Source organism: Schistocerca gregaria, chromosome 2 (assembly GCF_023897955.1).
Source record: "Schistocerca gregaria isolate iqSchGreg1 chromosome 2, iqSchGreg1.2, whole genome shotgun sequence".
In the NCBI taxonomy this organism is placed as follows: Eukaryota; Metazoa; Arthropoda; class Insecta; order Orthoptera; family Acrididae; genus Schistocerca; species Schistocerca gregaria.
Genome location: NC_064921.1, coordinates 570813052 through 570828717, shown reverse-complemented (window position 1 = coordinate 570828717; position 15666 = coordinate 570813052). Strand labels below are relative to the sequence as shown.

General features: G+C 39.9%; 1 protein-coding gene across 4 annotated transcripts in view; it reads right to left on the bottom strand.

Annotated features, from left to right (window-relative positions):
- LOC126332942 (pleckstrin homology-like domain family B member 1) overlaps positions 1-15666 on the bottom strand; it is a 996704-nt gene that overhangs the window by 201772 nt on the left and 779266 nt on the right. For all 4 annotated transcript variants that reach the window (XM_049996695.1, XM_049996697.1, XM_049996694.1 and 1 more), the window contains one exon: positions 15430-15565. In XM_049996695.1, the coding sequence (XP_049852652.1) occupies positions 15430-15565 (136 nt within the window). The remainder of the gene's footprint in view (positions 1-15429; positions 15566-15666) is intronic.

Genomic DNA, 15666 nt, shown 5'->3' with positions numbered 1-15666 from the left:
GACCGTAAGCAACTGATATTAACAAAATGGCTCTGAGCACTATGGGACTTAACATCTGTGGTCATCAGTCCCCTAGAACTTAGAACTACTTAAACCTAACGAACCTAAGGACATCACACACATTCATGCCCGAGGCAGTATTCGAACCTGCGACTGTAGCGGTCGCTCGGTTCCGGACTGAGCGCCTAGAACCGCGAGACCACCGCGGCCGGCTGACATTAACAGCCAGTCACAATAATGAACTCTCGCTTTCCCCTGATCCCCAGGATTGCACCACACTCACACGTTTTTTAATTTCACGTCTTTTAGTACACGATGACACGAGATACACCAACCTACTGTGATAGCATCCTTACCGACTTGCGGGCAAATCTCGTTACGTCCACGCAAATTCAGGTGTCGTCACTATCGGTCGCCTACAACTCTCTACATTCTTAACGGATCCTACAGCCCTGCATTTCTTGTGCACATCTTGAATAGTTCTGGTTGTGGTGAGTTTCCTACCAGGATACTTCGTTGATACCTTTTTTTACATTCCTTGATGGAGCCTTCACCGTAACAGTTCGCTGTTCTAATGCAAACTGCCCCACTTCTGTAACAACTGAACAACCCGAGCTTGTTACAGCGACTGACGCACGACCATGCAGCTGCACTCAACTTGTAGGCAGCGTAGACAACTTTCGAGATAGTATTTCCACTTCACAAGCAAATGAGACTCGAGATGATTCATCGCTACGCGAGGGTTCCTGTTTTATATGGAACACATGTACGACGTTTAAAAATCCCTGGTGAATTTGATTCGTGACGCCCTGCTTGTTGCGGGTAACAGCATTTTATTTAGAGTAGGCTGAGTCCCTCTCCTTCCCATCTCATGGGTTTAAAGTTTTAGCGGCGTCTGTGTACCTGAGAATGTGATTTGATATCACAAAACCGGTGACGTGTCTTTAAATAAAGGTTCATATACGGCTGGAAGCAGTTTATTTGTCAAATATGGATTACTTCAGCTGCGGTTGCCCACAACATAAAAATACAAGTAAACAGAGGATAATGAAAGTGGTTGTTTTAATGCTTCAGGTGTTCTAAATATTCTCCCCCCTCATTTCAGAGTAACGCACAGAACTTTCATACAACCATGTACAATTGCCAGGAGAGTAGTTCTTTGGGATGATGACCAACTCTCACGTTACAGTACCTTGAATGTTGGTTACGTCAAAGCGTGGACCAGCTATGTTAATTTCTGTACTTGATCGTTCTGTCATAGGTTACTACTAATGGCACCAAGTATTGTCACTTGTGTTTTTTTTTTTCCAGATAAGGCCTACCCACGTTTTGCGTTTCAATAAAGTCGCCACAGACGTCCACGTGTCGTTCGTTTTGCCCGGGAGTCTACACAGGATGTGGATATGTTGCTCCATTGTGATTTGTGACAACAATGCTGACACATTATGGCCGCGCATTCATTACTTAACACTGCCTTCTCACAACTGACTCGTCGAATGCACATCTGTTGTTTACAATTGTTAGTTCTGCTGTTACAGTGGTTATTGTGCTGATGTCAATTACACACCAGGAATAAAACCTGTCTCTGAGCTTACACGAGGGTTGGATAAAAAGTATTTGAAAGTCTGCCGTAATATGAAAAGTGTGTCTCAAATTGCTTGCACTCTGTCTGTAGCTGACAGCAGGTCAGTTGAAGTATTGCGGTGAACGGCGATGGCTGTATTTGCGTCAGTTGCAGTGTGTACCGTCTCAAAGTGCCAGAGGCCAGTTCAAGCGCCCTAACAGTTGGTCAGTGCAGCCTACTAAGCAGTTTATTGCGACATCATCGTCATCCCGCACCGAGAAGAAATTGCACCTTCTGGCACTGCATCTCAATCATCCTTCATGACAATGCACGATGAAACATGGAGAACCACGTGCAGGAGCTCCTAGCGTATGTGGGGGTGGCGGAACATCCATCGTATTCACTCTATAGGAGCCAGTGCTACTACGGTCTGTTCACAAAAATAAAGAAACCTCTCCGAGGCACGCGCTGCATCGTCCGTGCCGCAGGCCGGTCTTTGCGCGACGCTGACAGAGACGGAAGCGCTATGGTGTACGACGCCTTCCACCTGTGTGGGGGGAAGGTGATCGAGATGTGGGGGCGATTATACTGAGTGCGTGTAATACGGTGAACGTCTGTCAATAAAGTGTGGTATGAATTATAACAGTGTTGTCGCTACTGTTTCTCAACCCATGTATAATGAAGTAATCAGTCTTTATTGGTTACCACGAATAAAATATTTTGAGATTAAGAGTGATCACTTTATTAATACTGAATTTGGATCACTGTTTCCCAACCATGTTATCAAAAGCGAAAATCAAAACGTCGGAAGCTCCGTTAGGTTGCTCGCACACAGTGCACCTGTCTATAGGACGGTAGCAATGCCCAAAGACGGTAGCGAATTGTAGGGAGCCCTGCAGCAGCGATTTGATCAGGGACTATCAGCTGACCCTCAACGTAAATGAATGTAATGTTTTGCCCATAATTGGGTGAGGAAATGTGTCAGTTTTCTAACACACTATTTGTGACAAACCAGTAGAAGCAGAAAATATGAGGTATGTTAAAAAATTCGTAATATAGCGCCAATGGTATGTTGGAGCAAAATGCTGTTGGTATCCCTGCAATCTCCTGTGTGTAATGTGTAACTGACGGATGTTTCATTGTTGTATATCTATTAGTTATTGTTCAGTGCTGTATTGAGTAGGACATTGTGTCGCACAGTTTGCGAATTTAGAGGAGACAGTGATAGAGGAGCAACGCGTCTGCTTTAAATTTTGCGTGAAACTCCAAAATCCTTTATGGGGACACACCAAATGATGCAAGAAATCTTACGCCGTAGTTGGTGTTACGAATGGTTCACATGGTTCAAAATTGGTCAAACGAAAGTTAAAGATTACTCTCATTCTGGACTCCCTTCGATGTCTATCGACAATGCTCATGACAGGCATGTCAATGAAATTGTGCGTGTCAATCGAACACTAACTGTCCGAGAGATTGCAGAAGAATTTAAAATTTCAGTTGCATCATGTTATAAAGATTATAAAGAATCAGCCTCGATTGCAAACAGAAACCGTATGTTGACCTAGGTTTCGGCGTGGATAACCACGCCTTCTTCGGAACACACTAAAACAACAAACTGCCTAAAGAGGCATGGTCCGACATTAATACAGAGCGCCCAAAAGGGCATTGTGTTGACGCCAAGTTCGTACCAAAGACCAAAAAGATTTTCGCCTCGCAATCCGTGAAGAGCTTTTGGAGCGCGCAAATAAGAACGAGATGTTCCTTCAGAGAATAATAACTGGTAATGAGACATGGGTCTAGGTTATGATGTTGAGACCAAGATTCAGTCTTCAGAATGTGTTGGGAAAGCTTCTCCAAGAGCAAAAAAAGCTCGTCAGGTCAGGTCAAATGTCAAAGCCACGCTGTTAGTTTTCATTGACTTTGAAGGGTTAGTTCATCACAAATTCATGCCTCAGGGATAAACTGTTAATCGAAGGTACTATCGGCACGTGTTGCGACGCCTGCGAGAAAATATGAGAAGGAAATGGCCTGAAATGTGGCGAGACAATTCATGGCTCTTGTACCGCGATAACGCACCCGCACATTCATCCCTGTCAGTGGTGATACCTGCAGAAAAAAACAAAATCATTGTGCTGCCTTATCCTCCGTACTCTCCAGACCTGACCCCTGCGGACTTTTTTTTATTTCCAAAGTTGAAAGTCCCGTTGAAAGGACGAAAATTTGCAACGAGATAAAAGAAAATTCGCAGGCGGTATCTCGCGCCATTCAGCAAGGGACGCACGAAGACTGCTTTCGGATGTGGAAACGGTGTTGGGAGTGGTGTATTGGACAACGCGGCATATTTCAAGGTAATAAGTAAAAAGTAAGGGTAGAAATATTTTGTGGACAAAGTCCGGAATTTTTTTAACAGACTTCATATTGGGTAAGAACCTAAAGATAACCATCCGAGGGGTCTTTCAAGCGGGATGACACAAAACAAACTGTAGGAAAAGCAGATGGCAGGAGATGGGAGAATCTCAAGATAATCCGAGTCATCCACATAAGAAGTGGCTTTTTGTGTACTGGTTATCAGTCTGGAGCCCTTTACCATGTTGGGTTACTGGGAGAAATTGGAATATCCAATGACGAGCGAAATATTTCGTCACAGTGTGGTTTATTCGGCTGAAGAGCATTACTGTATTTCTCAACAAGCTCCAGTAGCACATACTACGAGAGAGGCATTGTTCATCACAGAGAGATTTACTGTTAAATAACATACATCACATGAAAAGTCGGCCTACATACTACATCACATTGACCACGAAGAGATAAAGTGGAAGTCATCCGGAAATTTATTGATAACCGTTCTTCCCATGTGTCATTCATGAGTGGAGCAGAAAATGACTGGAGAAAGTAGTGGTACCAGAAGGGCCCTCCACCACACGTCACAAGGTGGTACACTGAGTATAGATGAGCATGTGTTCAATAATTTCAACACTGACAAAAATACTACATTAATGAAATGTATCTGTAAATTCATGGCTTGATTATTGCCTCACATAAAATGGGACATATAGCTGCTAAGAAAGCCCAGTTGGCTTTGCTCATCTGCTCATGGATAGTTTAACCAGAGACAGAGGTTTTGCACAGTTTCAAAGTTTCTAGCTCATTGCTCCTCAACAATGAGCGCAGGAAGTTCACATAGGTGTGGATCGACCTGACTATGCTGTTTGTGTCTAAAGTTTTTGATATGAGGGTTACTGGAAAAGAAATCTCCAGTAGGCTTTAAATAGCAGTTTAAGCAAATTTATTAATAATCTTTAAACTACACCTTTGCAGTTCTTCACTATTAACTATTCACAATGAGAAGATGGAAGTACCGGAAGCCCTTTTTGTTGGTACTAGGTGTATGACCTTTGACAGATTCTCACTTGTTTGCCATCACTAGTGAGCATATCAACAAATTTAAACCATTTTGAATTCAATTACAAACAACGATTTGATATCCTTAACTTCGTGTGTTAGTGTACTTTCGTTTGCGAGTATGGAAGGTGGGGTAAAGTGGCCGGAGCGGGAAAAGTGAACATTAAAATTTTTTGCCCTGAACAATGCTGCTGCCTGCTAGAAGTGGTCAAAATAGTTCTGTTATACACCACCACTGTTGTCAGTAAAGTTGACGGAGGAAGTTTGTTCCGTTATTTTTTAATAAAACGTTTCTGATTTTCAGTCATCTGATGTAAAGCAAGTCATTTAAATTATTCTTGTTATTTTACTTAAGTGCAGTGTAATAAGTTTTTTACAGTATCAGTGTTTAAACAACATTCTTTGACCTACGAATATACTGTAGTAACTTGTTTATTTCTGTCACCATACTGGCCACTTTTCCCAATAGCTCATCTTTCATATTTACTTCAATAAGAGTTGGTTACTTCCCGTTAATTTATCCTACAGATTGACTTCTAAAACCTGTTATGCATAAAACTACCACATCCATCATTCTGTCCCTTTGTGATGATTTTGGTATGTAATATTCTCTCATTATTTATGAAACTCTCACATGGTGGTGATACTTAACATCATACCATAATGCACTCTGATGAGACATTTGCAAACTTATTCCAAAGGTGAACAGAATAGCCAGTGACATACAGAAAAAAAAACTGTGTAAAACACTATTAAAACAATAATACCAAAAGTCAATTAATGATTAAATTAAGCTTGAGAGAGATATACAGAGATAGGGATTTGATAACATAGTTTCAGCAACTCTGTTCATTCACTTTTGAGGCAAGCAGCGAAATGCAAAAATTGTACACTCGTTGGTAGGACACCCTTAGGCTGAAACACCAGAGCCTCTGGAACACCCATAAGAGCTGTAGTCCAAGGAAGACACCCCCCCCCCCCTCCCCCTAAACCTGTGCTACACAGAGCTAAGTGGAATTTCAAGGTGCAGCCTTACGAATAGCTACTACCTGTTCGAAAAACCATCACTTGGTATCACATATCAGCAGTTCAAGAAACGTTGACCACTGTTAGTAAAATCGGTGTAGGAACTATTCGAAAAGTGTTCTGATAATTTAAATTCTGTAATACATTTATGAGAACTGTTTTTAATATATATTATGGGGCAGCTCTACCTCAGAGTATTTAATTATGAGCCGCACTTGGGACGTATCTTAATTAGTAGCAGTGAGGCGCCAGGCTGAGAGGGGAGCAAGGGGCACCAATGTGTAAGAGTTGTGCACAGTGTGTGTCACAGTTAGTAGAAAAACTGACACAGGTACAAAACTGCAAAGGAGATCAAAGCCACTGTAGAGCATCAGCAGACATCTATGACATTCCAGATGGGTTTTTCAAACCAGCATATGAAGAAAAATTCTGAAGAAATGTTTGTAGCAGACATGAGAGATTTAGATTCCAGGTTAATGCTGGTAGCTAAAATCGAGTTTCGAAAGTTGGCCTACCATTTGACAGAAAATTTAAAAATTACTCTTAGATTTAAAGTGAACAAGAAACTGGCAGGTAAAGATCTATATCACAACTTCATGAAGAAGCACCTGGAACTGCCTTGCAGGCAACATCAGTTCACAAGTTTAATGCTTTGTGCCAAGTTCAGCTGACCACAAATTGAAAAAATTTTAATCAGCTGTTTCTTAATATCTTGTACTTTTGATATACAAACAGATTTATTTGTCTGTGAACCATAGAACACCTTTTTTATTTAAAAACCTATACTTTGTTGTGCAACTCTTACTAATTGACACTTTTCTTAACATCTCGAATTTTAAGTTTTAGAAAATCTTTTCTTGATGCGTGTCATTTTAGTTAGAAATCTGTTCTTTTTCTGCCACATGTATCGAACAAATCTTCAAGTAAAGGATTTTTGCAGTTGAATGTTATTTCAAAACAAGCCAAAACTGGTACAATACCTTTGTTAAGTGGTTCACACCAGTCATCGTTCCACTACTAAGCATCAAGATGCATAGAAAACATGTCCAGAAATCAGATCATGCAGGACCCTGTTGCAGTGAAAAATGTGAATGAGGTGGTAAAGAATGATTACATGTCAACCTCTACAACAGCAAGGCAATTTCATGTGCAAAGCAATACTCCGAAAAGAAAAACTCTAGGAAAAAGTAGAGATGCAGTAGATAGTAAGACGATTATGCGAACCTTGTGGAACATATTCAATAAAGATTTAGAACAAGGAATCCTTGATTATGTTTCTGAAATGGTCACTACCATTCCAGGTGGCAGAGTGGAACAAAATACTCCACCAATTTAACAAATGATTGGAAAATGGCAGGCAAAGACGGTACCCTGATAGTAGTCTTACGTGGCTTGTATCAATGACTAGAAAACAAGGTCAATGTAAACAGTTTTTTCAATGTCTTTGAAATAATGCAATAAAACAATTTAATCCTGCTCCTCACATTGATAATGTTGATGAAACCACTGACAGTTTGAGTCCAGACCAACGAAGTGATTGCACTTAAAGCAAGACACCAAGCCAGTGATATTACTTTGATGCTGACAACTTGCAGAATATGCATGTTTACCACTGGCTTCATTACCTTGTTAGTTTGGGGAAAGTGCCCACTACGTGAGGCTTCAGAAAAACCCAGTAAATCATCTTCATTATTTATCTTTTTACTTGTAAATATTCAGTGTGATACCACATAATATGTAGGTTCAAAATATGTTTGCTGAAAATTCAGTTTCCCTTTGAGTGGACACTTCATGGTTGTGTAATTCTGTAATTTTGTAATTTTCTTTTTGGGGTTTCATGGATATCATCATTAAATTTTATGTTTATTGACTGTACCATGTTTTGTTATATTTATTCTGATTTTGATGATGGCAATTATAAAAGGAGCTTAAATGAAGTTGCAGTACTGAAAGCACACTCCCAATAAGACACACTGCACTGTGGCTGATGAATGCAACATAGCTGACAAAAGACGATGTACAACTTTGGAGCAATATTCACTTGTTTCTGGTCACTACCATTCTTAGCCAAACAAACAGTGCTGCATACACTGGCACTTTTGTCACTATTCTGTGCTGTCTTTGCAATACTGAGTTGTTAACTCACATCTCCATTTGTATTCAAAAGCAGACTATATCCTAAAACTCAGTTCTGTCTGCCAATGAAGTCAGAGTAGACTGGAGCAAAGGTATGCTGTCATTCTACATCTACATCTACATGACTACTCTGCAATTCACATTTAAGTGCTTGGCAGAGGGTTCATCGAACCACAATCATACTATCTCTCTACTATTCCACTCCCGAACAGCGAGCGGGAAAAACGAACACCTAAACCTTTCTGTTCGAGCTCTGATTTCTCTTATTTTATTTTGATGATCATTCCTACCTATGTAGGTTGGGCTCAACAAAATATTTTCGCATTCGGAAGAGAAAGTTGGTGACTGAAATTTCGTAAAAAGCTCTCGCCGCGACGAAAAACGTCTATGCTGTAATGACTTCCATCCCAACTCGTGTATCATATCTGCCACACTCTCTCCCCTATAACGCGATAATACAAAACGAGCTGCCCTTCTTTGCACCCTCTCGATGTCCTCCGTCAATCCCACCTGGTAAGGATCCCACACCGCGCAGCAATATTCTAACAGAGGACGAACGAGTGTAGTGTAAGCTGTCTCTTTAGTGGACTTGTTGCATCTTCTAAGTGTCCTGCCAATGAAACGCAACCTTTGGCTCGCCTTCCCGACAATATTATCTATGTGGTCCTTCCAACTGAAGTTGTTCGTAATTTTAACACCCAGGTACTTAGTTGAATTGACAGCCTTGAGAATTGTACTATTTATCGAGTAATCGAATTCCAACGGATTTCTTTTCGAACTCATGTGGATCATCTCACACTTTTCGTTATTTAGCGTCAACTGCCACCTGACACACCATACAGCAATCTTTTCTAAATCGCTTTGCAGCTGATACTAGTCTTCGGATGACCTTACTAGACGGTAAATTACAGCATCATCTGCGAACAACCTAAGAGAACTGCTCAGATTGTCACCCAGGTCATTTATATAGATCAGGAACAGTAGAGGTCCCAGGACGCTTCCCTGGGGAACACCTGATATCACTTCAGTTTTACTCGATGATTTGCCGTCTATTACTACGAACTGCGACCTTCCTGACAGGAAATCACGAATCCAGTCGCACAACTGAGACGATACCCCATAGCTCCGCAGCTTGATTAGAAGTCGCTTGTGAGGAACGGTGTCAAAAGCTTTCCGGAAATCTAGAAATACGGAATCAACTTGAGATCCCCTGTCGATAGCGGCCATTACTTCGTGCGAATAAAGAGCTAGCTGCGTTGCACAAGAGCGATGTTTTCTGAAGCCATGCTGATTACGTGTCAATAGATCGTTCCCTTCGAGGTGATTCATAAGGTTTGAATACAGTATATGCTCCAAAACCCTACTGCAAACCGACGTCAACTACCTTCAGTTTGTATCATTTCATTTAGCCCCAATCAGCCATCGCACCAGGGCTATAGCTACTCTTTCATTCTACCCTCATTATGAAGAATGGAAAAAATTTGTAATTTAAATGTCTGAAAAGATGGTTTTCTAACACACCCTCTTTTACTGTCTCTTCACGATATATCTACCACACCTTCTGCAGACAAAAGTATGCCATGTGAGTCCAGCTAGTGATTTTCCTCCAATTTTGTTTACACGAACAAAGATATGGTCTCACAAGTTGCAGTTGGGAAGTGATATGAGAGAAATTTCATGATGAAAGATATGTAGGTTAATAACTTTACCTCATTTATTTCATTATTAACCACATATCCCTATACTGGTAGTTTCCTGTTGGCTGTTACTGGTATGGTGAAGTAAAGCACTACATTCCAGGGGCACTCTGAGATTTATACGGACAGCTATGATGCCCCTTAATTATTTCACAGTGCCTGTGCAATTTAAAATTATGAATTTGTATTGACACTAGATCACATCTTACCCAGAAAATCCCAAATAGGGAGACATCTTAAATAACATTTACCACATATGCTTTCACAGAATCCAAGTAGGTGTGTATGATTTTAAGTAGAAAACAGTACTCTCGAATCGTAAACTATCAGCAGGCCTTCTTGCTCAGTGTCACTGTTTTATCATCCATCCAAACAACACAGTATTAGGTATATAATTTAGAGATTTGCATTTGGTGGCAGAGAAAGAGTTACCCCTGAGTGAGGCATTGTGGATTGGGGGGGGAGGGAGGGGGGAAGGGGGGAAGGGGGGCGAAGGGGGGGAAGGGGGGGAAGGGGGGCGAAGGGGGGGAAGGGGGGCGAAGGGGGGGAAGGGGGGCGAAGGGGGGAAGGGGGGCGAAGGGGGGAAGGGGGGTGAAGGGGGGAAGTGGGGTGAAGGGGGCGAAGGGGGGGAAGGGGGGCGAAGGGGGGGAAGGGGGGCGAAGGGGGGGAAGGGGGGGAAGGGGGGGAAGGGGGGGAAGGGGGAAGGAGGGGAAGGGGGAAAGGAGGGGATTAAAATATACATAGCCAATTAGGGATATCAGCAAGATGTCCCAGATATCTACATGTGCATCTATCCTCTGAAAATTACTTTGAAAGACAGGGCAGAGGGTATGTCCCATTATACCAGTTACAAGGGCTTTTTCTGATTTTATTCACATATGGAATGTGGGAAGAATGATCGTTTCAATGCCTTTGTGTGTGCTGCAATTAATCGAATCTTGTCTTGACTGTTCCTGTGAGAGTGATATGTAGAGGACAGTATTATACTCTTAGAGTCGTCATTAAATCTTGTTCTTGAAACTTTGTAAGTATGCTTTCTTGGCATAGTTCGCATCTATCATTAAGTGTTTGCCAGGCAGTTTCTTCAGCATCTCTGTAACACTCTCACATGGGTCAAACAACCCTGTGACCGTTTGTGCTACCCTCAACTGTATATGAGTACATTCAGTACCACCTGTTAGTCCTATTTGGTATGGGTCTCACACATTTCGACATGATTCTAGAATGGGTCACATGAGTAATTTGTAAGCAATCTCCTTCCTAGACTGATTGTGTTTTCCTAGTATTCTAACAATAAGCTGAAATCTGCCCACCTGCTGTACTTATGACTGAGACTACGTGATTTTTCCCTTCATGTCCCTACAAAGTGTTACACCCAGGTATTTGTATGAGTTTACTGATTCCAATTTTGACTCACTGATTTTATAGTCATAACATATTACATTCTTTTGTTCTGTGAAGTGCACGGTTTTACATTTCTGAATATTACAGCAAGTTGCCAATTTGTGTGCCACTTTAATATTGTCTGCCCTGTGGTACACCTGAAATTATTTCTGCATCTGCCAATAACTCTCCATCCAACTCTGCATCCTCCCTACCAAAGAATCCTCAATCCAGTCACAAATTTTGCTTCAGACTCCATAGAATAAGCCTAGGTGTGATACTGAGACAAATTCTTTTTGGATGTCAGGAAATACTGCATTTACCTGATTGCCTTGACCCACAGCTTTCAGTATGTCATGTGAGAAAAGTATGGGTTGGGTGTCTTGCAATCAATGTTTTGTAAATCCACATTGACTGGTATGGAGAAGGTCATTCTGTTTGAGATACCTCACTATGTTTGATCGTGGAACACATTCTAATATTCTGTGACAAATGGATGTCCAGGGTACTGGAGGGTCCTTTTGTGCATCACTTCTGCTACTGTTTTTATAGACAGGTGTGACCTTTGCTTTCTTCCAACTTCTGGACACTGTTTTTTGTTCGAGTATTCTATGATGTGTTACAATTAACAAAGGGGCTAAATTCAGCTGAAAAATTGGGTATGGAATCGAAGAGAGATTCCATTGGGCCCTAGGACTTTGTTCAGTTTTATCTACTTCAGCAGTTTCTCAATGCCACAGACACTAACACTTATTCCACTCATCTTTTCAGTTGTACAAGAATTAAATTGTGGCAATACTCCTGGCTTTTCCATTGTAAAAGAATTCTGAAAATAGAGTTATGCACTGCTTTTGGGTTGCTACTCTCAGTTTCAGTTCTTTCTTTTCTGTTTTAAAGGTAATAAGCTGACATTGTATGATGCTTTCTTTCAGAACATCAGAGAATTTTCCATTGCATTGTTTCAATTTTGGCATGAATTTGAGGGTTTTCAAAATTAAGCTGCATGAAGCATTAAGCTTAATAAATAACATCAATTTTACCAGAAACTCTGAGATTTTTTGGTCCCATAAATAGTGTAACACATCCAGGCTTCGACATTTGCTTTCTTCTAACTTCTGGACACTGTTTTTTGTTTGAGTAGTCTTTGATGTGTTACAATTAACAAAGGGGCTTGTGAAAAAGTGTACGGTCCTTTTTTTATTTTATTTTCATTAATGATGGATTGGGCACTTAGGAACTTGAGGCACTGCTCTGCATTCTTGGCCTCAAAGATTTACACAACCCCATGAATTCTTTTGCTTGTGGGAGTATGTGAAGGAAAGTGTATTCATCTCCCCTTTACCTCGTGACATAGAAGATGTGAAGAACAGAATAACAGCTCCGTAACTTCTGTAAAAGCAGATAAATTGTGTAAAGCGTATTACAAATTTAGCTGTTGTTTAAGTATTGTGTGTGCTGCTGGTGGACACAAAGAGCATTTGTTATAGAATAGCTAAAACTTTAAGCTTTTGTGAGTATTTTGCAATCAGGTCATTCTTTTTGAAACACCCTGTCATAGTAGTGTGCTTCTTGACACAGTCAGGTCAAACAAATATTTACACATATCATTGAAAAATGATGTGAAATAGAATGTGCATATAAGGATGGTAGTAAGGAAGGTAAATGGTTGACTAAGGTTTATTAGGAGAAGTCTAGGAAAGTGTAGCTTTCCTACAGAGGAGACCACCTACCAAGCACTTGTGGAGCAAACTCGAGTGCTGCTGAAGCATTTTGGATTCCTACATGCTGATATTGAAGGATAAAATTGATGCAATCTGCAAGCTTGGTACTTTATTTGTTACTGGTAGGTTCAATCAGGATACTTTGTGAAGTGAAATGGGAATCCCTACAGAAAAGAGGATTTTCTTTTCACTAAATACTAATGAGAAAACTTAAAGCACCTGCATTTGTGATTGATTGCAGAATGATTGTACCACAATAAATGTTCATTTGTTAATGTATCAATATAACCAAACATAAAATACACTTTCCAAGGCTACGGAGAAGACTTCTTTGCTTCCAATGCAATTGCAACATCAGATCAAAAATCTCTATTTGGATTTGACTTATGTAAAGGCTCTATTGATTATGGACTCCCTTTGTGCAGAGAGTTTTTGGAAAAGTAAATGGACCAACCTGTGCACAATGCATCAAGTTTACGAAAAAGTTACTCAAGCAAATGCTCTGATGGAGTAATGAATATTATTAAAAATGAAATTAAAAAATAAAAATGATTTGGATGTCAATTGACATATCAACTGATCCTATGAGTCATTTTATTGCTGCTGTCATTGTGGATTATTAGACCCTTCAGAAGGTGAATCAGTAAAAGAATTCCTGTTTACAAGAGTGCCTAGAAAAAGTTAACAATTCAAGTGTCACATTGTTATTTAGCAACTCCTTACAGTTACTGTGACCAGAAGAAATTCAATAAAACAATGTAGTGCTCTTAATCTCAGATGCTGTATCATACATGAAAAAAAAAAAAAAAAAAAAAAAAAAAAAAAAAAAAAAAAAAAAAAACAGGGACAACTTTAAAAGTGCTATTTCCAAACATACTTCAGTCTGCATAGCACACTCTTTTCACAGAGTGAGAAATGACTTAACTTTCATAGTGGCTAAGTTTGGGTTCTTGCCACAAGTGTTCTGCCAGCTGCAAGGAATAGGGCAGCCTTTGATGAAGTCAGTGGAAATTATGGATGATGCAGTGCAAAGATTGGAGAGTGTGCCAGAGAAATAAGGTTCATTAGTTAGACAGAAGTTTGCAATGATGTTCTTAGAAAGTCCTGACCTTGTCAAAGTTAAAAACATGTCCAAAATTCTACGAGGTCACCATTCTATTGCAGTAGAAATAGTTCATTGTTTTAGATTAACTCAAATTACCTCTATAGATGCTGAGACATCATTTCCTCGGATGAAGAATAGATTATCTGAAAGGAGACTCGGCAGGACTCCCGAAAATTTTAAAAAGCGTTTGGGTATCGTGTGCAACCAATAAGACAACAAGGTATTGTAATACATAGGCTTTCAAGAAAATTTTTCATTTTTAATTTTTCCTTCATTTACTATTAGAATTCTGTTTAAGACACGAAAGTTACATTAAAAACATAACACAACATGATGTTGATATAAATATGTTGATTGTGTGCTTGACTGAATAGTGCAATGTAGTACATGTTAAGGTATCGTATAATGATTTTCTATAGATTCTTTCCTTGCCTATTTCAGCTATTTATAATGCCTGTTTGCCCATCTATTTTATTGATTAGTAATGCCTAAACTTCTGGTCCCTGGTTACAAGCATCACTCCATTTCACCACTCAACTTAGATCCCTTTCTGTTGCCTAACCCTTCTTCAGTGGTTGGATAACCTTTGAAGGTACTGTATTCCAAGAGTGACACTGTATGTACTATGCTGCCCTGCATCATAACTTGATGTAAAACTGATCAATTTAATGTTCCTGTTAATATGCTTGGGTTAAAGCATAGGCAATCATTAAAATTCTCATTTGTTGACAACATTTGGATGCCATCCTCTGAGATCTGAAGTTCCTAATGATACACTGTTTGCTATCTTTATCATCAACAGCATCCTGAAGCACAATACACACCACTATATTCTGTCATCATTTTTCTGTGGAGTGTAAATGCTGTCACTTAATTTTCTATGAGACACCTGTTGTGTTTATGAATATTTCAGTAGCCTTGTCCTACAAACAATGAAGATACACTTCATTCACGCTCACTGAAGGAATGGTAAAGTATCCCTCATGGGCATGTTGCACAGGTCTAAATGAGAATGCATCGTAAGCTTCATGTTTACTAGAATAATGGAGTACTTCTTGAATCATTTGCCTTATTACTAGTTTGAAGAAAATAAAATCTCTAGACCCTATAAAACATACCAAATGACAGTTTCCTTTGTAATAGAGAACAACTGTTTTTGTTCCTGCACTGAAAGAATATATTTTCTCTACAGCATAGAGTAACCTACAAAAACTATCTTCTGGTTTTCATAAGGGTCTTTCTCTGCAGTCAGAAGTAGATCTTCCACTCAAGAAGTTATTGGCATAAGAAATAGATAACATATGAAATTCTTACACAGATGAAACTGAAAATTCAAAGCTTTTAGTCAAAGTAAAATACTAGGAAATGAGAGCTGGAAATTCATTTGCTCCTTACCTCTTTCCGGTCATTTTGAGTTTCATGTGTAGAGTCAGCCTGTTTTGCTTCTGCAGGTTCTACATTGGTACCACTACCTGATACCTCTGTTGCAGTAACAGCAGTCCGTTTCTCTAGAGCATCATCACTGGATGCACTGTAAAAAAAAAGCAATTCACTCTCAGTTGTCTTTCAGTAGTTCTGTCATCACTGAGCAATTTTATCAGATTTTATTATCCTGACTGAAGCTTTGTACTG